The 24,020-nt window shown below is 42.5% G+C and overlaps 1 protein-coding gene across 5 annotated transcripts in view; it reads left to right on the top strand.

The window, feature by feature from the left end:
- Positions 1 to 24,020, top strand: part of OSBPL1A (oxysterol binding protein like 1A) — a 221,513-nt gene that overhangs the window by 130,992 nt on the left and 66,501 nt on the right. For 4 of the 5 annotated variants that reach the window (XM_047793943.1, XM_047793944.1, XM_047793942.1 and 1 more), the window contains one exon: positions 5,065 to 5,227. The exons of the other annotated variant lie outside the window; for it this stretch is intronic. In XM_047793943.1, coding sequence (XP_047649899.1) covers positions 5,065 to 5,227 — 163 coding nt within the window. The remainder of the gene's footprint in view (positions 1 to 5,064; positions 5,228 to 24,020) is intronic. 5 annotated transcript variants of the gene reach the window in all.

Below are 24,020 nucleotides of genomic sequence, written 5' to 3'. Positions count from 1 at the left end.
CCACAGTGTGCTATAAGGAAAGGGAGAATGCTGGAACAGCTGCCTTGTGTTGGGTTGACTAAGTTAGTGTGCGACATGGGATCAAATCTAATTTTCCTGGACTCTAGGGGCATAAGTGTGATTTAGTCTGGCCGTGAACGTGGAATAATGTCTGTTTGTGTTTATCTATCCTCCCTCTCTCTCCTTTTGCAAACTAGTGCTGCGGGTCTTCTAGGACCCACAGACCCTCCCTCACCAACCAGCTGTAAAGGACCAGACCCCCTTTTTGTTTTTTTTGTGGGTGTGTGTGTGGGTGTGTGGTTTTTTTTTTTTTTTTTTTGGCCTTGCTCAAGCCATCTGGAAACATCCCCGCCAGGGAGATCCAACCCCTGCCATAGCAGTGACCCGAGCCGCTGCAGTGACACCACCAGATCCTTAACGTTCTGTGCCATAAAGAACTCCCAGACCCACTTTTCAACAGCTCTGTGGCAGTAGAGGCAAAAGTTGGCATGCGGTTGGTCCTCGAAGCACAGAAATGTGTCAGTGTAATTCCTTATCTGAGAGGTAAAATTAGATGTTTTTGAATTCAAGATCCAGTATCTTGGTCTTAAGTCAGTATGTTCTTTCTTATAGCCATGCATCCAGTAACAGAGAAGAAGTGAAAAGAACTAATGCTCTTGGACCCACCAGAGTGTAGCCAGTTGAAAGAGCTTTATCAGGTTGATCATCAAGGCCAGAATGTCACCTAACCTGTAATTGGATAATTGGATACAGTGTTCTATGAATACTAATCATTTACTCCCACTCAGTGGTGTGTCTTTGCCAGATTTAATCATTACCTCTGCCTGATTTGACCTCTGTGAAATATAGGTTAAAAAAAATAGGGTGCTTTATAGAATGAGAGAGCTGATAAAATGTCTGTATGCTGCTAGCACAAGACTCTCTAGAATTCTGAATTCTTTTGCTGGCATCCATTCACTGTCAATCTGAAGAACACTTGGGAAGTATTCATTGTGAATTTCACTCACCAGCATGAAGTGTAGTAAGATACAAGATTGTCATCTTGAAGTGATTCAAGATTACTGAAAAGGTTTAAATTTACATTAGTCTTAAGGGACTTAAGACATGGAGCAATGTGTCTATTAATAATAGTTAATAATGTATAACTGATAAGTGTGTGGTAGTTAAGTCCTTAAATTTTTTTTCTTAAAATTTTCTAATAAAAAGTTTGATGTATACATTTATTTAGTTATATGTTGATTTTTGTTGTGGCAAAGTGACCAAGGGTATAAATTTTATTTGTAAATTTGAAAAATAAAATATTATGCTAAAATGTTCTAATATAATTAATTATACACACATGTTGGGCTTCACTAATTTTGTGGAGGAAGTTCTTTGTTCCTTTAATAATAACTAGGGTAGGTAAATTTGGGGATTTAAGAAGCCATCAGCAGTGTGCATGTATTGATACACATCTAAATGAAGCACTGTGCCTGGAATTGCAGAGAAAGAGTGCAGAAATGTACTGTTGCTGTTGCAACATAGTTTCTAGGTTAGCAATGAGAATTCAGAGACAGAGTTGAAAAGATGACGAGTTGATGAAATTGGACTCTGCATAACTTGTTGAGTAGTTCTGCACTAACTTCCCAATGCAGGATATCATCCCCTAAGTGTTTCTCAAATACTGAGGTTGTAGCAGATTTGGCATTCGATTGTTCCAGTTGACTGTTCCCATTGCTTAATGTAATTGACCAAAAGTTGTCAGTGGCTTTAAGTATGTTCTTAGATGCTTCTTTAAAGCAATGAGAGAGCTCTTGACTAGTGCAGTTTCTGTGATGTTTGTACCTACTTTCTCAGCTATGTTACTCTACGTGATGGGGGATATTGCCATTGGAGGGTAGTAGATAGTACCTTCGGTTCAGAAGATCTTGTTATGCTTGAAACTAATACACATGCCCTCAGATCAACTGACAGGTGAAAACAGGGTGAGAACTGGAACTGTAGTTAGAACCTCTTCCCCTGCTCCCACCCCTTTCCATCTGTCTCTGAAGAACATATGAAAATAGATGTGAAGGTGGTGGAAATGAAGTGTGATGCCTATTTATTTATGTATTTATTTATTTATTTGTCTTTTTGCCTTTTCTGGGGCCGCTCCCGCGGCATATGGAGGTTCCCAGGCTAGGGGTCCAATCGGAGCTGTAGCCGCCAGCCTATACCAGAGCCACAGCAACACGAGATCCGAGCCACATCTGCAACCTATACCACAGCTCATGGCAATGCTGGATCCTTAACCCACTGAGCAAAGCCAGGGATCGAACCCGCAACCTCATGGTTCCTAGTTGGATTCATTAACCACTGAGCCACGATGGGAACTCCCCTATTTGATATATTTTTTTTTTGTCTTTTGTCTTTTTTGTTGTTGTTGTTGTTGTTGTTATTTGATATTTTTAATGCAAAATAATTTATCAGTTTTTCCAGTGCATTCAATATCTATTTATCTCACTTAAAAACTTTTTATATTTTTAAAGGTTACTTTCTGTTTATAGTTATTACAAAATATTGGCTATATTCCCCATGTTGTGCAGTATATCCTTGAGCCCATCTTAAACCCAGTAGTTTGTCACCCCACCCCCCTGCCCCTATATTGCCCTTCCCCCTGACTTTTCACCATCACCCTCCGCCCCCGAAACTGGTAACCACTAGTTTGTTCTCTTCATCTGTGTGTCTGTTTACATTTTGCTGTCTAAGTGATGCTTGTGTTAGATGGATAAAGGATAAGGATTTTGAATACCATTTTGTTGTGGGAACTTGATATTTGAGGGACTCAGTCATTTGCTACTTTTCTGAAATCTGCTAGATGAATTCAGGTACTGAAACTTAGGTACTTGTTAAACAGAAGGGATAATTCAGTTGTTTCTTACATGGAAAAGTATAGTGTCAGCAGCACATTTGCTTCTTGGTATTTGAACAGTTAGAAATATAAAGCTTCTCTAAAAAAAGAGGGAGGGCAGGGGTGAAAGAATTTGGATCTTCCTGCAGTGGTGTTTTTGGAATCTATAGCAGGGCTGATCTTTTCCATTCAAAAACGAATTGTTCTGAACATTGTGGTGAATTTTGTAGTCCTTATTTATAGATAAATGAATTGTCTAGCCTGTCAGGAAGACAGTGACTTCAGCCAAAATAAGAGTATTTCATCCTTGGTGATAAAATTTAGATTATAGGAATATTTGCAAGTATTTTGCAATTCCTTAAAAACTGTAACTGTATAAGTATTTAATTTTTTTCAGTTTGCATGTCTTCTCTGATTATTGCTTATCATTTATTGCTATTTTTCTTTCATTATCGCAGTTTTAATAATAATAATAATGCTCCTATAATGATAATAAATACGAAGGTGGAACTACTCCCAAGATAAGGTTTAACCCTCTTTTTGTTGTTGAACTTACTTAGCATTTTAGTAGAACTGTCTTGAAGTCGTATCTGGGATTCTTGGAGTATAGTCCTAACATGTGGCTGTGGAGTCAGAAGGTGGAGGGAGCTGCTGCATCTTTGAGGACCATGGGGAGGAGGCTCAGAGGGATGCCAGGAAGTGGGAGGCAGGTAGAACAGAGCGGTTGGAGCAGTGGCGAGAGAGTTGGGTAGCTCCAGGACCCCGGGGCACATGTCCTGACCTGCAGGAGGTTTCAGAGGGCACCCCATCCAGTGCCCTTCCAACTGGGAAGAGCCTGAAGGGAAAAGTCAAAGAGGCTTTCAGTCCAGACCTGGCATCACCCCGGGCAGTTCTCCTGCCTGAAACATCTGCTTTATGTGTTGGGATTATATTTGAGAAATAGGTTATGATTCTAAGGTCTACAAGAAAAATGGAAGCAATGGAGTTGAAGACTTGATTAGAGTACTAGAAGGCAGTAGATCCCTAATTTTCTAGGTGAGGAAGAGGAACAGGAGACTTCTGAGGTATTAGCAGATCCTAGCTTTTCTGACTCCTGTCTAATGTGCGATGTGGGCTCTAGAAGTTGAACAAGATTACAGAGTTTAATACAAAGGTTGGTAAAACCGTTCATACCAAATCTAGTACCTGCTACTTTATATGAGAATTAGGTTACTTAAATTTTATTTATTTATTTTTTGTCTTTTTGCCATTTCTTGGGCCGCTCCCGCGGCATATGGAGGTTCCCAGGCTAGGGGTCGAATCAGAGCTGTAGCTGCCAGCCTATGCCAGAGCCACAGCAACGCAGGATCCAAGCTGCGTCTGCAACCTACACCACAGCTCATGGCAACGCCGGATGGTTAACCCACTGAGCAAGGGCAGGGACCGAACCCGCAACCTCATGGTTCCTAGTCGGATTCGTTAACCACTGCGCCACGACGGGAACTCCGGGTTACTTAAATTTAAAAAGGTTTTAGTTAACTGCAAAGGTTCAGATGCTCCAGAATTAGATAGGAAGAATAATAGATTGTCTTCAAAGGATGAAGGCTTTGCCTTCTCTGTAAATCTTATTTATTTATTTATTTTTGTACACTAAATTCAGGGTAAAATATGAAACCAAAATCAAAATATGGAATTGAAAAAATGGCAATTAAAATGTCATTACTGGGCCTCTTGTTTCTCTTTATTTGATGTGCCAGCTGTTTTGGTGGTGAACTTGTGGATTATATCTTATGTTTTGATGTGGTATGCATTTTAATATTTACAAGGGTTTTAATTCTTTATGTTGTTCCAAAACTGGTTTCTTAATTTCATGATTAGTATTAAACCAAATATTCTCTATTTTTAGAAATTTTATATGATTTTTCAGTTTGGGCTGATGCCCTTCTACTAGGATCCTGATCCTCTGAGCTGATTTTGTTTGCTAGTTCTTAATCTATTTTCATTAGCTGGAGCTGTTGTGAGAAAAGTCCCCACGGGAAGGGCAGAATTAGCTTAGTAATTTTGCTCATTCATTCGTGTGTGCGTAACACGACTGTTTTCATTTCTGATGTTGCAACTGAACTGGATCTAAAGCGAATAATTTTCACATCCTTTTGAGTAAGTCTGTATCTCCTGTCACTCTGAAGTTTTTTTTTTCTTTTGTATATCTTTTCTAGGTGAGGAATTTTAAATTGGAACAGGAGCAAGAAAAAAACAAAATTTTGTCAGAAGCGCTGGAGACTCTAGCCACTGAACATCATGAGTTAGAGCAGTCTCTGGTTAAAGGCTCCCCACCTCTCAGCATCCTTAGCGAGGAGGAATTCTATGATGCACTGTCAGGTAATTCTAGAACCCTGCCATTTGCTGTGTTGGTAACTCAGTGTTGACCACCTAACTGTCTTCTTAGGTGGATGTCCCCTTCAGTTCCCTGGAATTAACAGATGGGAATGTATCATGCCAGCTCCTCAAGCCGCCTGCTTTTTGTGTGATGTCATTAAGGCAGGAGCCTGAAAGTTTGGAATGAAAGTCATCACTGTGTCTGCCTTTGTTGACAGTGTAGGCCATGCTGGGGCCAGAGTGCCATGAATTTGGTTTATTCCTTTTTTTTTGGTTGTTAAATACCTCCTAGTGCAAGGTGCTATTACATGTTAAAGGATGAAAAGATGGATGGTTTCTGTCCTTGGAGAGGTCTTAGAGGAAAGGGCACAGATGAGAACCAGTTGGTTATGGTATGGATGCCACGTGCCGAAGTACAGTTGAGATGGTGCATAACTGGAACAGAGGAAGTGCTCCGCTTGGCCTCAGAGACACATGCCACAGAGCAGCGTAGCAACCTGGCAACAAGCAGGGCCGCCAGAGCCAGACTGTCTGCATTAGAATGCTGCCTCCGACACCAGTCAGTTGTGTGACCTTCGGCAAGTTCCATGACCTTTCTGGTTCTCAGATTTCACATATTTAAAACAGGAATGATTATAGTACCCTTTTCAGTGGGTTGAGTCAGGATTAAGAGAGTTCTTATGTTTCAGTTGTGTTCGGGACAGTGCCTGACATACAGGTATTTGAGAAATGGGAGATTTTTTGAGAGAAGGTCCTGCTAAGTTTTGACTTTTTAGGAATTTTTTTTGGAGTTTTTGAGGTCGATGTGGGTGAGGCTGTGGAAGGACGCATGGAGGGGATGGTTCGAGACAGATGAGAGGGAAAATAATTCTTTTATGTGAGGAAATTAAGTGCGTGTATAACAGATGAACACATACGATTACTGGGTCTTGCAAAACATGACCATGGAAGCAGAGAACCTCAGTGGGTATGGAGGAGAAGCATCAGATGCATCATAGGAAATCAAAGGAAGTACAGTGAGAGGCAGTGGAAATGAGAGCTAAAGAAGAGGAGGTTAAGGAAGTTGGACTGGTGTGATCATAGAGGACAAGAAATGATGCTGGTAGAGAAGAGATTCATTACATAAAATACACAGAACAGCACATAGAAACATTACTGTAAGAAGTGTGACATGATCAAAAGAAGGGGAAAAGCTAATTTTAATAGTGCAATTGGGGAAAGATGATAAAGATGATGTCAGATGTGGTGCTTGCAAAAAGAGTTCTTCAAACTGGGCAGAGAAAGTGAAGACTGCATCTGAAAGCACGGGAGTGAGTGACAGGGTAAAGGAGGCGTTGAATCAGATTGAAGGAAGTGGAGAGAGGCTGAAGGACACTTGAGGCTGCTGACATTTCTTCACATCCACCCTGTGCCACACGTCCAGTCATGTTGTCCTGTATTCCTTCTGTTTGCAGCATTCCAAAAGCAAAGTCGCTGGAGGGATTACTGCATTCAGCGCAAAGAGGTCTGAATACAAAAGAACCCCTAGACCCTTCAGCTGCTCATCTTTTATGTCCTTAAAAGAAAACAAATTTAGTTTTTTTCTTTAAAAAACAAAACAAAACAACTTTTCATTATAACCAACATAAAAGTACATGTAGTACCCAGTGTCGTTTTCCTTTCATCCTTTACCCTAATTATGCTCTTCCTCACAGGTTCTTATTAACAGTTTGACAGTCTCTTCCAGACCTTTTTTAAAGCATTAGCATCTATATGCGTGTGTGTATATATGGGTTTTTAAGAAATCATGAATGTAAGTAATTGTATAGTTGTTGTGGATCTGCTTTTCCATGTAACAGTGTATCTTGGAAATCTTTCCCATCAGTAGTACAGCTCTAGCTCATTCTTTCTAAAGCTTACGTAAAAGTCAGTGATGTGATTTACCTGAGTTTTCTTAGTCCTTCCCTTCTTGATAGACATTCAGCGGCTACTGTCAGCTTTCTGCTTCTCAGTTGTATTTCAGCATTTGTTCCAAGGTCGTCTCCTCCGGGAGAAGGAGATTATAATCTCTAGGTCAGGGTTGGCAAATGAATTGTATCTCAAGGGCCGGCTCAGATTGGTTTGCAGCACTTGCTGCTTTATGAACTACTGTGTGAAGAAGGATCCTGAGGCTGAGTCCAGGTGCCTTGGTTAGCAGCCCGTTCTACCATGGCTGTAGGGAAAAGGAGAGGGACAGTGCCATGAGTTTGTTCCTACCCTGGCTAACCTGCCTGGGTTTTATTATGTTTGCCTGAACATAGTAGCCATTCTTTGGCCACTCCTCCCATTTCCTACTATAAATCTTGGACTCATTTGGTACAGTGTAGAACTGTATTAAAATTACAAGGCAGATGCCCAGCGTTGAAGTCTTGCCCTGCTAGTGACCTAGCCACATAATTCACGGAGCTCATAATAGCCACCATTTGGGAATGACCTGATCTCCCTACAGTGTACAGATAAACCGCCATCCCCACTTCCTCTTTCTCTTCTTTTACAAAAGGTGAAATGCCCCCCCCCCCCCCCCCCCGCTTAATTAAGGGCATTTCCTCCTGATTAGTTCTGGTACCCATCTCCTTATGCCGTCTCCAGAACTTTTATTTAGTTACTGCTTCATTCATCTATTCTTTCTTTCTTTATATCTTTTTTCTTTTTCTTTCTTTCTTTTTTTTTTTGCCACGCCCTAGGCACTATGTGGAAATTCCCAGGCCAGGGATTAAACCCACACCACAGCAGCAACCCAAGCTGCCACAGTGACAATGCTGGATCCTTAACCCGTAGCACCACAGGAGAACTCCTACACTCTCTCCTTTTTAAATTTTCTTCTTCCAGTTTCACTGAGAAATAATTGACGTAGAGCACTGTAGAGTTTAAGCCTAATGATTTGACTTTCAAACATCATGAAACGTTGACCACAAGAAGTTTAACAAAGAGCCATCATCTCATATAGATACAAAATTAAAGGAATAGAAAAATTTTTTCCTTGTGAAGAGAACTCTTGGGATTTAATTTTTTAACAACTTTCATGTACAACATGTAGCAGTGTTAATTATATTTACCATGTTATATGTTGCATCCCTAGTACTTATAACTGAAGTTTGTACCTTTTGAAACTGCCAACATACATTCAGCCTTCTCCAACCCCCTCCTCCGGGACCATGTATCTGATCTTTTTCTGTAGGTTTTGCCTGTTTATTTGTTTCTGAAGTATAACTGACTTGTAAATACTATGTTAGTTCCTGTTTTGAAATATAGTGATTAGTGATATTTCTGTATATTTAAAAAATGATCACTGTAAGTGTAGGCAGCTGGAAATTTGTGCATCTTTTTTTTTTCTTTTCTTTTTTTTTTGGCCACCCTGTGGCATATGGAGTTCCCAGGCCAGGGAACTCCATATGGTAGTTGCAATTTACGTCACAGCTGCAACATTGGATCCTTAACCCACTATGCCCTGCCGGGGATCTAACCTGAGTCCCAGCTCTCCAGGGACACCACCCATCCCATTGTGCCACAGCGCGAATTTTGAGAGCTTTGTGCCTCTTAATCTCCCTCACCTATCTCCTTCAATACTACATTATCTTAAATACTAACTTAAAATTCCTGTAATACTTTCCTATCTTTGCCATAACAAATGACCACAGATGTAGGGGCTCAAATAATGCAGGTTTATTTTCTTAGTTCTGGAGGTCGGGAATCCTGCCAGTGTGGGCAGGCCTGTGTTCCCTCTTGGAGGCTCTATGTGAGGCTCTGTCTTTTTGCTTCTCTAGCTTCTGGGGACATCCTTCATTCCTTGGCACAAGGCCCCATCCTCCACCTTCAAAGCCATCGGTGTGACATCTTCCAAGCTCTCTCCCTGAACCTGACTTTGCTCCCTCCCTTTTATAAGGCCCCTAGCCGTCACAGTAGATGCACCAGACAGGCCAGGATAACCTCCCCATTCAAGGTGCTTAACTCAGTCACACCTGCAAAGTCCTTGTACCATGTAAGGTAGCACATCCACAGCTTCCAGAAGTTAGGACGGCCAGCTTAGGGGCCGTTACTCTCACTACCACTCTCCCCAAACTGATAGCCCCAGCTCTGACTTCTTGTGAGAGATTTACATACTCAGCTGTCAGCCGGATCAATAAAAAATGGCTTCTTGATCTTCCTCCTAGGTTCTTCCTCCTGGGGTTTGCTTCATTTTACTCAGTGGCATCTCTTGCCTCTCCTCAAGCTGGAAACCTGGGAGTAATTTGTGGCATTCATGTGCCATCTCCATGAAACTAGGGCTGGTCCATCCTACCCTCCCATCATCCATTCAAATGGATCTTCTGAATCCACCTATATTCTGTTACTGTAATGTGCTGGGTATAAGTGCAGGTGCTGCAGTGGGAAGGCTGTGGATAAATGATGGACCTACAGTCCCTGGATCCTTTGGAAAATGACTTCACTTTTCTTTGCCTTATTTCTTCATCTGCACTTGGGTTATAGGATTAGTGGGAGGATATTTGTATTTAAAACAGTGTCTGGGAGTTCTCTGGTGGCACAGTGGCTTAAGGATCTGGTATTGTCTCTGTGGCAGGATGGGGTCTGCGTGGCGCTGGTTTGATCTCTGGCCCAGGAACTTCCTCATGCCAAGGGCTTGGCCAAAACGGAAAAAAAATATGGAGAACATTGTCTGGCACACTCAGGGGCTGACCAGTGTCAGCTGTCATTGTCTTCACCTGTGCTCCACCCACTCTTGTCCAGCCCCTTAACTGATCGCTGTGCTTCCAGCCTTGCCTTCTTGCAGTTCATGTGTACACACCACTCGCACTGATCATCGCATCCCCCAGCCTAGCATCCTCCAGTGGCTCTTCACTGCCCCTGGAATAAAGTCCAAACTCTTTAATGGGCCTTTGAGGCTCTCGACGTGCCCCATACCCTCCCTGTCCCTGGTTCCTTCGCTCCTGGAGCTCTCACCACACTGGGCTTTCTCTGGCCGTCACAACACAGAGGTGACAGTGGGCACTTGGGTCAGAGGTAAAGGAGAGAAAGAACAGGTATACAAACCTATATTTCATTTAAAGCTTCTTTTTATTGCTGAATCAGAATAATAGATTAAATCAAGCCCACCCCAGTATTTAAAAGATGTGGGGAAAAAAAGATTTTTAAGAAGAGTTCTCTTCAGAGTTCCCGTTATGGTGCAATGGAAACGAATCCAGCTAGGGACCATGAGGTTGCATGTTCGATCCTTGGCCTCGCTCAGTGGGTTAAGGATCTGGTGTTGCTGTGAGCTGTGGTGTAGGTCACAGACGAGGCTCAGATCTGGCGTGGCTGTGGCATAGGTGGGCAGCTGCAGCTCCGATTGGACCCCTAGCCTGGGAACCTCCATATGCCGTAGGTGTGGCCCTAAAAAGCAAAAAAAAAAAAGAGTTCTAAAATATTTCTAAATTATTTTAAGTAAATGCTTAATCTACTTTTTAAAAGTTGATTACAACCTGTGTTACTTTAGAATTAAAGTCGTGTGACTTCCTGCTTTCTCTTTAAATTTCTTTTCAAATAAGCAGGATCAATGAAAATCTAATACAGTGGATGAGGCAAACCTTGATATAAGCTTAAAGTGTAGTGTATTTTTTCTAGCCCCATGGGATCTTTTGATTATTTTTTTTTCCAGTATGTTCAAGTGACTTAATATTTCATAAAACTCCATAAAGCAAGCAGATTCTTTCTTACAGTTTGGATGAATTCCATTGTATAATGTGATTAAAAGAAACCTCAATGTAACAAAGCATTTTGTCTTTGTGTCTCTGTGTGTGTATGTGTGTGTGTGTGTGTATTTAAGGAATGAAATGGTTATGCTGAGTGAAATTTTTTTTTTTTTTTTTGGCTACGCCTGTGGCATGTGGAAGTTCCTAGACCAGGGATTGAACCCATGCCACAGCGGTGACTCAAGCCATTGCAGTGCTAACGCCAAATCCTTAACCTGCCTCGCCACTTCATGAGTGAAATTTCTGTACCCCCACCTGTAAGTGAGCCCTTCCTGGGAAAAGGGCTAAACATTTATGTGTGTTAAAGCAAAAGATGTAAGGAGAAACTAGAGGCTAACTAGCTCTGTGGGAAAATTCCATTCTGCTAGCAAATCACATTCAGAAGTATGTAGACGGTACCGCTTTGGGAGAGAAAAAAGCAGTTCCTTCTACATGTTCCTGCCATGTTTCTGTCTTTCCATTTCCCCTGTACTTGCTGCTGCCCACTTCCACCAAAGCTCTCAAATATCTCTACATTACCTCCTCTCCAAGGTAGGCTTTCCTGACTCCCCCAGGCAGAGTTAATCATTTCTTCTTCTTTTGCGAGGCTTCCGCTTACACCTCTTTTATAGCCCTTTGATTGTCTTGTGCTTATCTCTTTACGATGGTAGAGACCGTATCTGTTTATATCCCTGAGGTCCTTAGCATAGCATCAGAGTTGCTGTCTAAATGTTTGTTGAATGCAGGTTGTTGAACAAATGTTGTTGACATTTCCATCCTCCGTAAATATATATTGATATTCAGTAAAGAGCACGAAAGAATCAGTAAGGCTTGCTGATTTCATCAGTCTGCATACACCTTTGGATGCTTGGTTGGGGGGTGGGGAGTGGGGGTCAGGGGAGTGAGCTGGGAGGAGATGTTATTAAAAGACAAAATTTGTTCTCCAGGCCTTTATGATCAAGGTAGAACTAACTATGAGACGTGCTCGAAGAGGGGGGAAATGAAAGAGTAGCCAGGGGCGAGAAAGGAAAGGTGCTTGACTTTATGAATCTCTAGGAATTTTCTAAGGCATTGTTTTTACAGCATTTATTACCAGTTAAATATCTTCATGGTCGTTATTCTTTAGTCTTGGTCTGAGGGAGCAGTTTCACAAAAATTCCTGCTTTTTGAATTTTGAAACTTGAAAAGGTATTGTTTTTCTTACTGTCTGTTCATTTTCCTTTTTAGAAACATGTTGAGATCAGTTGCTCAAGAAAGACTTTCTCGCTAGGTTTTCCTCTTAATGCTATTTTGGTCAAAATGCACATGAATAATGCATACAATCCAATAGTGTAGATTGGCAAAACCAGTAGAAAGTTATGTCACGAAATTGAAGCCAGTTTTAGCATTTCTCAGCAGTTGCAGGGGTAGGTGCTCATGTCTTTTTAAATCAGAGCTTTTAGAACAGAAAGTGGTAATAAGACAACTTCGGTTTTGTCTGGAGGAGAGGAAGTTATGACCCATGGGAAATAAAGTTTAATGCAATGAGTATGACTGGAAGTAGCTGAGAGAAGTGATGGTACCTCTGCTGACGGTTCCCTTAGGATTAGACCAAGGCCATCAAAGGGGTTGGGAGGAAGGCACTGTGGCCATTTATAAGAGGCTCTGTGCACTGGTTTTTATGTTCCCAAGCCCGTGTCCTTGCCTGCAGTTTAGTTTTGAGCATTTCTTATCTGGGACTTTTCTGTCAGTACCTGCCTAAGACTTGAAGGTCTTGCCCAAGAATACCTCTGTATTCTTAGCCCTTTCTCTCTCTCTCTCTTTTTTTTTTTCTTTTTTTGATCTTTTTGCCTTTTCTAGAGCCGCTCCCACAGCACATGGAGGTTCCCAGTCTAGGGATCTAATCACAGCTGTAGCCACCAGCCTATGCCAGAGCCGCAGCAACGTGGGATCCGAGCCATGTCTGCAACCTACACCACAGCTCTGACGGCAACACCAGATCCTTAACCCACTGATCGAGGCCAGGGATCAAACCTGCAACCTCATGGTTCCTAGTTGGATTCGTTAACCACTGAGCCACACGGAAACTCATCTTCCTTTTTTTAAATGACTACCTTGTTCTTGCCCCTTTTCTGGTTATATAACTCACTGTGTATTTCTTCCTTACCTTTCCCCGAACCCTGCATTTCCCGTAAGCACCAAGCTTGCTGTATTAATTTTTGTATTTCCTCTGGTGCCCAGCACAAAACACGTTAATTGGTTGACATGATGTGCAGCAAATTGGGAACAGAACATAATGGTTATTCACCTGCTTCTCATGTAATATGGCGCACCATTCCGGAGAGAATCTAAGTTGTGGCAGGGGCTCTTTATCTTGTATCATGTTTTCAGCATGAAAACGGTATCCAGCAGCTTACTTGTAAATGTGTATATTGTAGCTAAACACTGGCGAATGTAATCTCTCCTTTAGGTTCCAGGCTAATCTTTTGGGACATTACATTAATGTCTCCATTAAATACTTACTGTAAAACCATGTGCATCTGGTACTGTCCTTAGCGCTCAGGGCACATCATTACCCAGACACACTCAGCACATGCCCACTGTGTGCAGTGTGTTGCTGGGCCCGGCACTACGGAGGGAAATAAGATCCAGTCCCTGAATTGGGAAATTGACTGTCAGTCTGGAGGAAGAGGCTTAGCAGGGGAAGATGGGGCCATGACGCACTCGGAATCTGCCCTCCAGCCCACCCCACCGCTCACTCCAGGGATCAGCCCCGAGGGTTTTCCTTTCGCAGCCGCTAGCTCTGCACCGTCATCTCTGTGTTGTACATCCCACATTCTGTCACCTGTCTTTCAACCTGTTCTCTTAAAAACCCTGGTCCTGACATTTCTTTGACCAGCCATGCCACCTACTCCACATTTTCACTGCTTCTACCTCCACTGTGTCCTCGTTCTGTCCTCGCCAGGCTCGGGTGATGTGGGCTGTCCTGTAATCACCTCCATCTCTCTCCCTGCACCTGCTCTTCCAGCCTGTCCCTGTCCCCCTCCCCTGTGGGTGAGGCTGTGACACATGCCAGGCCGCACTGGCAGCTCTTGCTTTAGACTCATGACTATTCATTCCTGTTGTGCCCTTTTGCTGCCCAGCAGTTCTGCTCCATTTCTCTAGTCAGTTCCTTTTATGTGCCTATTTCATAACTTTTCTCGCTTTAAATTTCTAATATCTTCTCCTCCATCTGGCTCCATCTGAGGACATTGTTATGTCACTGAGAAACTCCTCCTGTTTCCACCGTCAAAGCCCTCCTCACACCTGGATGTGTACCTATGTGGACACATTCTGCCTTCTCTACCTTGACAGCTTCTCTATCAGTGACTGTCATGTCCGTAACTGAGACAATCCCTCCGGACGTGCCTGGGAGCCTGACGCCCTGGACCTATGTGAGGACGTTAATGCAGCCTAGCCTCTCTGTCTCCCAGGTAATCAGTTATTCCTGGTCCCTGTTAGCAATCTTATCTTTAAAATGCTATATCTTACACAAGTACCTTTGATCCACATCACTTTTCTCTCATTCATTCTTATTTTTTCTATCACCTTTTTTTTGAGGGGGGGAGTGTTTTTTTTGTTTTTTTTTTTAAAGGACTGTACCGGTGGCATATGGAAGTTGCCTGGCTAGGGGTCGAGTTGGAGCTGCAGCTGCTGGTCTACACCACAGCCACAGCAACTTGGGATCCAAGATTGTCTGAGACCTACACCACAGCTCACGCAACACTGGGATCCTTAACCCACTGAGCAAGGCCAGGAATCAAACCTGAGTCCTCATGGGTACTAGTTGGGTTCGTTATCACTGAGCCACAATGGGGACTCCCTATCACTCTTTCTTGAAGAGCCTCTGTTTATGTTTATTCTCACAGTTCCCCCACAGCTACTCTTGACAAGGTCACCACTGTCACATACTCAGCTGCCTCGTTTAGTGGTCCTCTCTGAGTTCCCATCTTTGTCAGCCTTTACCAGCATGTAAGGTGGTTAATTCCTCCTTCTGTCATGGAACACTTTCTTGGCCTCCATGAATGGAAGAATGCCACTTTCGTTTGACTTTATTTTCCCATTTCCTGTGCTGTTGGCCCTTGCATCCTCTGACATGAGATGTGGAAGCGTCTGGGGATGCAGGTGTCCTTATCTGCACTGACTCTCAAGATCCTTTGTACTTGAGTGGTGTAAGGATCCATAGCATTGGCCTCACCTGTGAGCTTGTTGGAAGTAGAGAACCAAAGGCCCCAACTCAGCCCTAGTGCATAAGAATTTGCATTTTTTCAAGCCCACAGGGGATTCATACAGACATTAAAGCTTGAGTAGCTTGCCTTGAACTACCTCATCTAGTCCCATGCCTATGGTTCTTGTCCAGATTCTAATGCGGCCATAACTTTGCATCTCTAGCTTCAGTAGTCTTGCCCCTGGATTTCAGGCTCCTGTCTAACCATCTACTTGGCATTTTAACTTAAATGTCTAAGGAGACCCCCTACATGTCTTACAAATGTCCAAAGGAGAACTCTTGATTTCTGCTCACCAGCCAGCCTGCCCCTTCTGCTGTGCACATTTTGGTAGATGGGAGATCCATCTTTCCAGTTGCTTTGGCCAAGGCTGAGAATCTTTGAATTATATGTTACAGACTGTAGGTTTTTTTGGTTGTTGTTGTTTGAGGTTTTTTGTCCTTACATCCACATTTGGTCCATTAACAAATTCTGTCAGCTCTACCTACAAGATATAGCAGAATCTGACCATTCTCATCCCTCCGCTCCAACCACCCACACCCCCATCATCTTTCTCCTGGATTCTGACAGCAGCTCTCTGCTCTCTCCGCTTGCACCCTCGTTTCCAACAGTATTGTAAACACAGCAGGCAGAGTGATCATTTCCAAATGAATCTGTTCACGTCAGTTCCCTGCACGGAACCTGCCAATGGCTTTGCTTCCTGGCTGGAATAAGAGCCAGGTGCCCTGGGCCTGGCTGTCTGCCTCCTTATGAGCTCTGCCTCTGTCCTCATCACCTGCTCCCTTCCATCCCTGACCTCAGTGCAAGTCCTCGACCTTGCCAGGCATGTTCTCTGCTGCCTGGGGCTCGGATCCCAAAGGTCCACACTGCTTACGCCCCCACTTCCTTCATCTTTCTGCTCAGAAAGACCTTCACTGTATCCTTTTTTTTCTTGACCAAAACCAAACAAACAAAACACCTTTCACACATACTGTTCGTTTGTGGATTTCCCACAAGTGGAGTGTACACTGCTCGGTGAGGGAGGCATTTTGTGTAGTGCCCCAGACTAGTGCTAGACAGCAAAAGAGCACGTATTCATGGAACAAGTACGTGAATAAGCTCCACCAGATAGAATGTAAGGAGTGTCACAGAAGTTTAGAGGAGGGACCACTAACAGTGTGGGGAAGCTGGAGAGAGCATCACAAAATAAGTGACACTTGAGTGATGTGAAGATTTCCATAAAAAGTTCCCCAGAAGGATGGGGGGGGTCGAATATTCTTTGTGGAAGAAGACAACACATGTGAAGATGAAGAAGAATAGTTTTCAGACATCATGAAAATGTGCTATAGGGGTAAGTGTTTTGGCTGCTGAGAAATAGTGATGAGATGAAGCCAGGAAGGTAATTTAGGACGAATTTGTAATAAGTCTCATTCTGCTGAAGAATTTTAATGTTAGCCTCTAAGTGGTGGGGAGCCGACAAACATAAGTATATAGAGTGATGTGAGATTAGTATTTAATAAAGATTCATTTTTCAAAAAGATAAACATTGTGCAATTTTTGTAATAATGCTTGCATTATATTGAGAATTGGAAGTTCAAGGAAAATAAGACATGGTCCCTACTCAGGAGTCTGTATTCAGTAAGCACATGAGTATTGGTTGATTTGAGGTCCTAGTATCCTAGATGAGAGATGACAAGAGTTTGGACAAAAGCAACTTAAGTAAAAATGGAAAGCTTCAGTTTATACCTTTGTTGCTTCAATGAGCATGTAACCCAGCCTTTGTTCCTCGGGGAAGCCTGATTGATTTTCTTGACTTGATCAGATCTCTGCTGTAGGCTCCCCAGGCATCATGGTCCCATAGCATGTCCGGTAGTTGAAATTTTGTATGATTATTTTGTTTTGGTTTTTTTCAGCCCTGCCACTCAACCAGACAGTAAATTCCTTGAGTAACTTTGCACCCCTTGCAACTAGCATAGATTTTTGGCACATATTAGTGCAGATATTTGAGTGAATAAAATTCGGGGATGTGTGTTTAAGGCTAAATCGACAACTTGAGAACCGGTTGGTTGTGGAGGATAATGATATTCTTAGGATTTCCATCTATTTACTGATAATTCCCACTTTGGCCCGAAGCTTCTCAAACTCCATATCATAGTAACTATACGTCATCCTGATCTGCCCCTTATGTAGGCCCTGTCTGGGCTAATGGCATCCGTCATCTACCCACCATGCAAACTACAAATGTGAAAGTATCTTTTATTACTCCCTCTCCTCACACCCTCCCCATATCTAAGTAGCCATCATCACTATTTTCCATTTTCTCCCCCATTTCCATGATCAGTGCCTTGGTTCAACTTTTCCATCCTTTTGAGCTCACGGACTTCTGGTCATTGTCCCTGCAAGCCCCCGTTCCACACTGCATACTGTCAAGGGTGGTAGGCCCCCCAAAAAGTGAGTTCAAAAGTGGGTTAGGGAGATCTTAGCAGATGTGATTAAGTTAAGGATTTTGAGATGAGATCATCAGGGATTATCTGGAAGGAACTGAAATGCTGTCACAAGTATAAGAAAAAGGTAGAGGGAAATAAGACCCACAGAGCAGGAGACAGTCTGAGGGTGCAGGCAGAGTAGAGTGATACAGCCACAGGCCCAGAACTGTGGGCAGCCACCCAGCCGGAGCTGGGGGAGATGAGGAGCCCACGGATGGACGGCGGTCCCACCAGCACCAGTGTTTGTCCAGTGAAACTGATGTTGGATGTGTGGCCTCAGGAATTATGAAAGATGAATTTTTTGTTGTTTTAAACCACCAAGTTTGTGGTAGTTGTTGTGGTGGCCGTGATGCGTCAGAGTTCTCTGTGATCTTATCACTCCCTGGGAAAATGTCCAATGACTTTCCACTACTGCGAGTTAAGTATAAACTCTATGATCTGACCCCCTTTAAAGCATCGTCTCTGACAACCACATCTTTTCCTCCTGACTGTTGTCCTCTCCAGCGGTGCCAGATATGCCTGGACACACACTTTATTCTTTCAGCCCATGGGACCGTTTGCTGCTCCCCTTACACCCAGGATTCTCTTCTCCTGCCTTAAATCCTTAGTCATCTTTGTAGCTCAGATGTCATCTCTGCTTGGAAACTTCTTTTGGTTCCCCTAAGAGTAACTTCTTCATCTATTTCCTCAAACATTTTGTATAAACATATGTTTACTTGGGATGTCTTCCACTAGATTGAACTTTGAATACTTGGAGGGCACCAATTACAGCTCATTAATCTTTCCAAACTGTTTCGGCACCTAGCCTTTTACCTGGTATGTGGTAGATATTTGGTAAGTGTTGGTTTATTAAACTGGAGTCACACGAATGTACTTTAGTACTCTGGATTTTTCTATAACAGGTCTTTCGTTCTAGAATTATTTTGCTTCTTGAGTGAATGCATGGGTGACCTTCCTCAAAAAATAATTTTAATGATGTCAACAAGACAAATCGGGAAGCTCTGAATTCACTGCTCCAAAACAGACATAAGATTTTCAGGAGCCCACACACAATGGTTTGAATAATTCTGCATCTGCAGAATTACATGTGCAGATTTTGCAAGTTGTGGAAAACAGTGGTAGATCTAGTCACTTGGGGACAAGCCAGTACCTTTAAGAAACTGTCGCAATCTCAACGCTCTACCACTTGGCTGATTTTGACCTTGGACCTCATTCAGGGAGGATGTGTCTAGAATGTCTCCCTTACTGCTTGCTGCCAAGATTCTGTTTCAAACTTTTGTTGCTTCCCCAGTAGGTTATTGTAGCAGTCTCTTGGCAGTGCCTTCTGGACTCATCTTGGTATTCTGTTTACTATTTATTTTAAATGTGGTAGGTTTCATTTATTTTCCTTGTTTTCTTCATATTTACTGTGTTATTTTTGAGTTTACAAAATTGTACGTTAACGCTAAATAAAAACTTAGCACTGATATTTTAAGGTTGGGTTACTTTGGACATTCTTAGAACATGCCTGGTTCTTGGGAAACCGTAAACAATGGAGGTATTAAATTGAGTATGTGCCTCCTGACCATTTCCTGTTACCTTAAGCAGCGGGGAGGGGTTATTTGGCTATTATCCACCGCTCTTTCCATGTCTTGCTCCTTTGTACCATTTGTTCTCAAGCTAGTTATCGAAAGTCAGGTTCAAAAAAGTTTATCAGGATAAGGTAAGAATTGTTGGCATGTTTATATTGTTAACTTCACAACCTCTCCTTTTAGCCTTTTAATAGGAAAAGCTCAAAAAAGTCGGATAGAGGTAATGATCCTCTTCACTCTGAAATGTTTGAAACCACTTTATTGATGTGTGAGTGACATACAAAAAGCTGTCCATGTTGAACTTGTAAAACTTGATGAGTGAAGTTTTAAAACCATGTTGACCCAGTCACAGCCATGGTGGACAGAGATTTGTGAATAAACTTTCTATTAATACTCCTGTTTTAATTGAGAAATTAATCAGGCAGAGAGTCTGTCTACCATAAATGCTTGTACACAGGCTAAAGCATTTAGCTTATGAGATACAGTCTGTTTTTCAATATATTATTAGGACTTTTTTGTATAAAATATAGTTATTAATTAAACCACCTGGATCCATTTTGGAACTAGATAGAGAATACACAAACCTACGAATAAATATCAACTAAGTATTCCATTACCTGTTGTTACATAGGGCTGTACAGATTTTCCTAACTGCCCATCTAAAGTTCAATGAATAATGTAAGGCTGTTTCATAAATCCCTTACCCTGTTTTTCAGGAATGGATTCAAGTATCCTGAACTTTTCGTGTGGCTTTCCTTAGTATAGAAGCATAAATGTTTGTAAGGAGAAATGCAATGGGAAATAAAAGGAAAAATGAAAGGCTAATTTTGTCTGAAACCCAGCTATGGATATTGTTAACATTTCTGCTACTGTGTCTAAAAACACATCTGTACAAAACCCCACAAGTTTTGCCTATATCTGTGTGGCTTTCTTTGGTCAGTCGCATTGAAGTGAGAGATGACAGGACCAGAATATGTTTCATGCATCCAGCATGATTGGTCTTTGGAACGACAAGTTTTTGTCTGCTTGTTTGTGTTTTGATTTGGTTTTATTGTGGGAAAGCATATGTAACATATATACCATTTTAACCATTTTTAAGTGTGTACCTCAGTGCCCTTAAGTACGTTATTGTCCAACCAGCGCCACCATCCACTGCTAGAAGTTTTTCACTATCCCCAAGTAAAACTGTGCCCATCAGACAGGAACTGCCCACCCCCCCACCCCTCCTTGTTTATTTTTGAAGCATGTAAAGTATTCTTAACTATTGAAAGCACCATATATGAGGCATTAAGCACACTCTTCCCAATACTTGATGTTTCCCTTGAGGCATTCATGCATTGCCTGGGAATACTAAAGGGTAAAGTCAGGCCTATTTGATATTTATATGTGCAGGCAAAACTGGAAAAACCTGATGTTTTAAGATTGAATTGTGACCTCAGAGGCAGTAAGATCTATCACTTGGAAATTACTTGGAAGGGCAGGCTTCACCTTAATCAGTAAGCCTCCACTTATGTAAGTGGAGTAAGTGGCTATGGCCTCTTTGGTACTTAGGTAAGCATGTTTGAATTTAAGTGTATCTGGACCCATGGGTCTCTGCTGGAGGTAGGTTGGTGTGACTGATGCTGTGAAGGCCTGGAAGTTAAGAAGGGCTCCCTGTTGCCAACAAAGTAAGTCCAAGCTATGTCTCGCTCTATGTACATAGTGTTAAAAGTAACAGCTTTTGTTCTTAAACAACCTAGTTTTGAATCTGGAGGACACTGTAAATCATGTAACTGATTGTGTTTCCTTCTTTGCCTCCAAAGCTAGACTGCTCAGAGATGAGTGTGAAGTTTGCCTCCAGCAGGTGTTAAGAACCTCACGGCTTGTAATGGGATAATACCTCATTCCTGGCTTCATTTTGTCCCACTGCCCGCCCGCCCTTGACTTCTATTCCTCCAAGTAGCTTCATGACTGATTCATAGCGTCACTTCCACCCCTGTGCACCCCTGTCCCCCTCCCCCGCATCACTCCTTTCCTGTGTCTTCCACTCCCCTCTCACTGAATGTTTTGGTCCTCCCCGCCTTGGGTCATGCTGTTCCCTTTGCTGAGAACAGTTCCTCTATTGTAACTCTCTCCACCACCCCCACTCTTACTCCTTGTCAATTTACTCAGCTCAGTCATGACTTTAGTCACAAATCATCTCCTGACACCCAGTCCTTCCCTCCGATAGACTGGCCGGTGCCTTCTATGTGGCCCCCTGCCCTCATTCAGACTTCTGTCATTGCATGCAGAAAAATGGTCTGCCTCTGCTAGACCGTGGGCAGGGACCAGATCTCACTGTTCTTTGAATCCCACCATGCCTTGCAAGAGAAACAGGAGGGAAAGAATGAATTAAGCAGTGTGTCAGATGTGGTTCATGCGTCATCATAAGAATTCAAAGATAGGAGTTCCCATGGTGGCTCAGCGGAAACGAATCTGACTAGCATCCATGAGGATGCAGGTTCAATCGCTGGCCTCATTTAGTGGGTTAAGGATCTGGTGTTGCCATGAGTTGTGGTGTGGATTGCAGATGTGGCTCAGCTCTGGTGTGGCTGTGGGGTAGGCCACTGGCTACAGCTCCAATTCGACCCCTAGCCTAGGACCCTCCATATGCCTCAGGTGCAGCCCTAAAAAAAAAAAAAAAAAAAAAAAGTTGATTGTTGGACCAACTTTGCAATATGGAGGTTATTGGTGACCTTTGTCAGAGCCCTTCAGGGAAGGGGTGAAGATAACCTGATTACATTAGTGGAGGAAGGAGGTTGAGCACAAGGTAGCGAGAGGAAAGGGTTGGGGCAAAGGGGAGAGGTGGAGGCATAGGTAGGGTCAGACGAGGAGAGGGGGCTGAGAGAGGAAGCCAAATATTGCTACCCTGGGTTGCGGGGGTGGACAATAAGGGTCTGTATTGCCTTCTGATAGTGTGTTTCTAGGGGTGAACACAGCCGTCCTGTAACGGGGGTGAAGGTGGTAGGTCTTCAGCAAGTTGAAATCTTTTGAGTAAAGTCTTTACTTCATAGAAATTCTTACTTCGTTACCTTTTGTTTGGTGTTTACTGTATGTCTGCTTTTTGTCAAGAGTTTTCTTTTGAGCTGGATAAGTCCCTATCTTATGATTTGAATCCTTTAAGTAGAGAATAAATAGAAAATACTGTGCAGAGTGATGTTTAATAGATGCTTGAGGTTTTTTGCTTTGGTGCATTTTGTTTTTCAAGACATCTGAATTATAAAGTAATAATGCACCTTGAGTAGTACTAACCAGTACAGACAAGAATTATTTTGTTTGGGTTTTTAAAGTTTTAACTTTTTTATATGAAACAAATTTGAAAATGTAGAAGTGCAAAAACCACACCAATCTACCACCTAGGACCACTGTCACCATCTTTGATTCAGACTGTACACATGCCACTCCCTCTGAACAACTCTTCTCTCACCTCCACCTGAGCATCATTCTTACTGTTTTGAGATTTACCTGTAGTACCACGGTAAACAGGTAAGGTAGGGGGTCCCCAAAGAAAGAGGACCAGCCTTGGCTTTCTTGACGTAAGAGGAGCCATTTTTTGGCCTAAGCCACTTTGCGATCTAAGCCTGGTGCTCACAGTGTTGTTGCCCTTGAACAGGTCTCAGGAAGTAATACTCTTAAGGGGACAGAACAATGCAGGAACAAATGGGACTGTTACCAGGCAAGAGAAGCAACTATAGCAGAGATAATAAATCAGTTGTAAAGACTCCCAGTTCTGTTTCATTTGGTAAAGATTAGCCTGAAGCCGTTTGTTGAGCTACTTTGCAGAATTCAAACCTCTCTTGAGCCCTCAAACACCAGATCAGCTGGAAACTAAGGGATGATGACGTTGACCTTTTCTGATGTTCCTGACTTCAGTCAACTAAAGCTCAGACTCACCCTTCACCTCAATTCTGTGCTGAATTCTCCTCTGCTCAAAACTCCTTCATGAATATGCATACACCACCCAGCATATTCTTGAATATGCACGTACCTTTAGCTTAAAACTTCCCAGCTTTGCTGTAGGGAAGACATTGCTTTGGGAAAGATTCCTAGAGTTTTCCTTATTTTCTGCAAGTAATAAATCCTTCCTCCTCCCCCTCTTTGACTTGGTTAGTGTCTTTTTGCTCGACACCCACCAAGAGAAGAACCCAGGTGACACCTTTCCTGTGGCCTTTCCTAATACTCATTTTCCTGCCCCAGCAAACAGACTCTTTCCCTCTTTGCCTTATTGTGCCATAGGCAGACTTTGTCATTTCACTGCCCTTGTTAGGACAGATACCTGTTTACCTGAACCAAACTGATCTTCTTTAAGGCAGAGTTAAAAAAAAAAAAATTTTTTTTTTTTTGCTTATATTTTATTTATTTATTTTGGTTTTTGGCCTCCTCAAGCCATATGGAGTTCCTGGGCCAGGGATCAGATCTGAGCCATAACTGCAGCCCAAGCCACAGCTGCGGCAACACCAGATCCTTAACCCACTGTCCTGGGCTGCCCTCAAACCCGTGTCCTAGCAGTCACTCCCAAGATGCCGCCAATCCCTTTGCATCAGGCGCTCCTTGCTTATATTTTAGAGTTGTAAAATGGTATCCTACTTTTTTGTGTGTGTTAGCATTATGTGAAAATGATTTTTCTATTTTATTAAATTGTTTTTATACATGTAATTTTAACAGCTGCTTATTACATGTAATGGATGACTATCCCATTACTGACTGTGCAGGTTGTCTTTAATTTTTTTTTTTCAATAAAATATTGTCACTGCCTGCAAAAATTCAGAATGAAA

This window comes from Phacochoerus africanus, chromosome 8 (assembly GCF_016906955.1).
Source record: "Phacochoerus africanus isolate WHEZ1 chromosome 8, ROS_Pafr_v1, whole genome shotgun sequence".
NCBI classification, from domain to species: Eukaryota; Metazoa; Chordata; class Mammalia; order Artiodactyla; family Suidae; genus Phacochoerus; species Phacochoerus africanus.
Note: the sequence above shows the minus strand (reverse complement) of the source record. Positions and strands in the feature narration are given on the sequence as shown.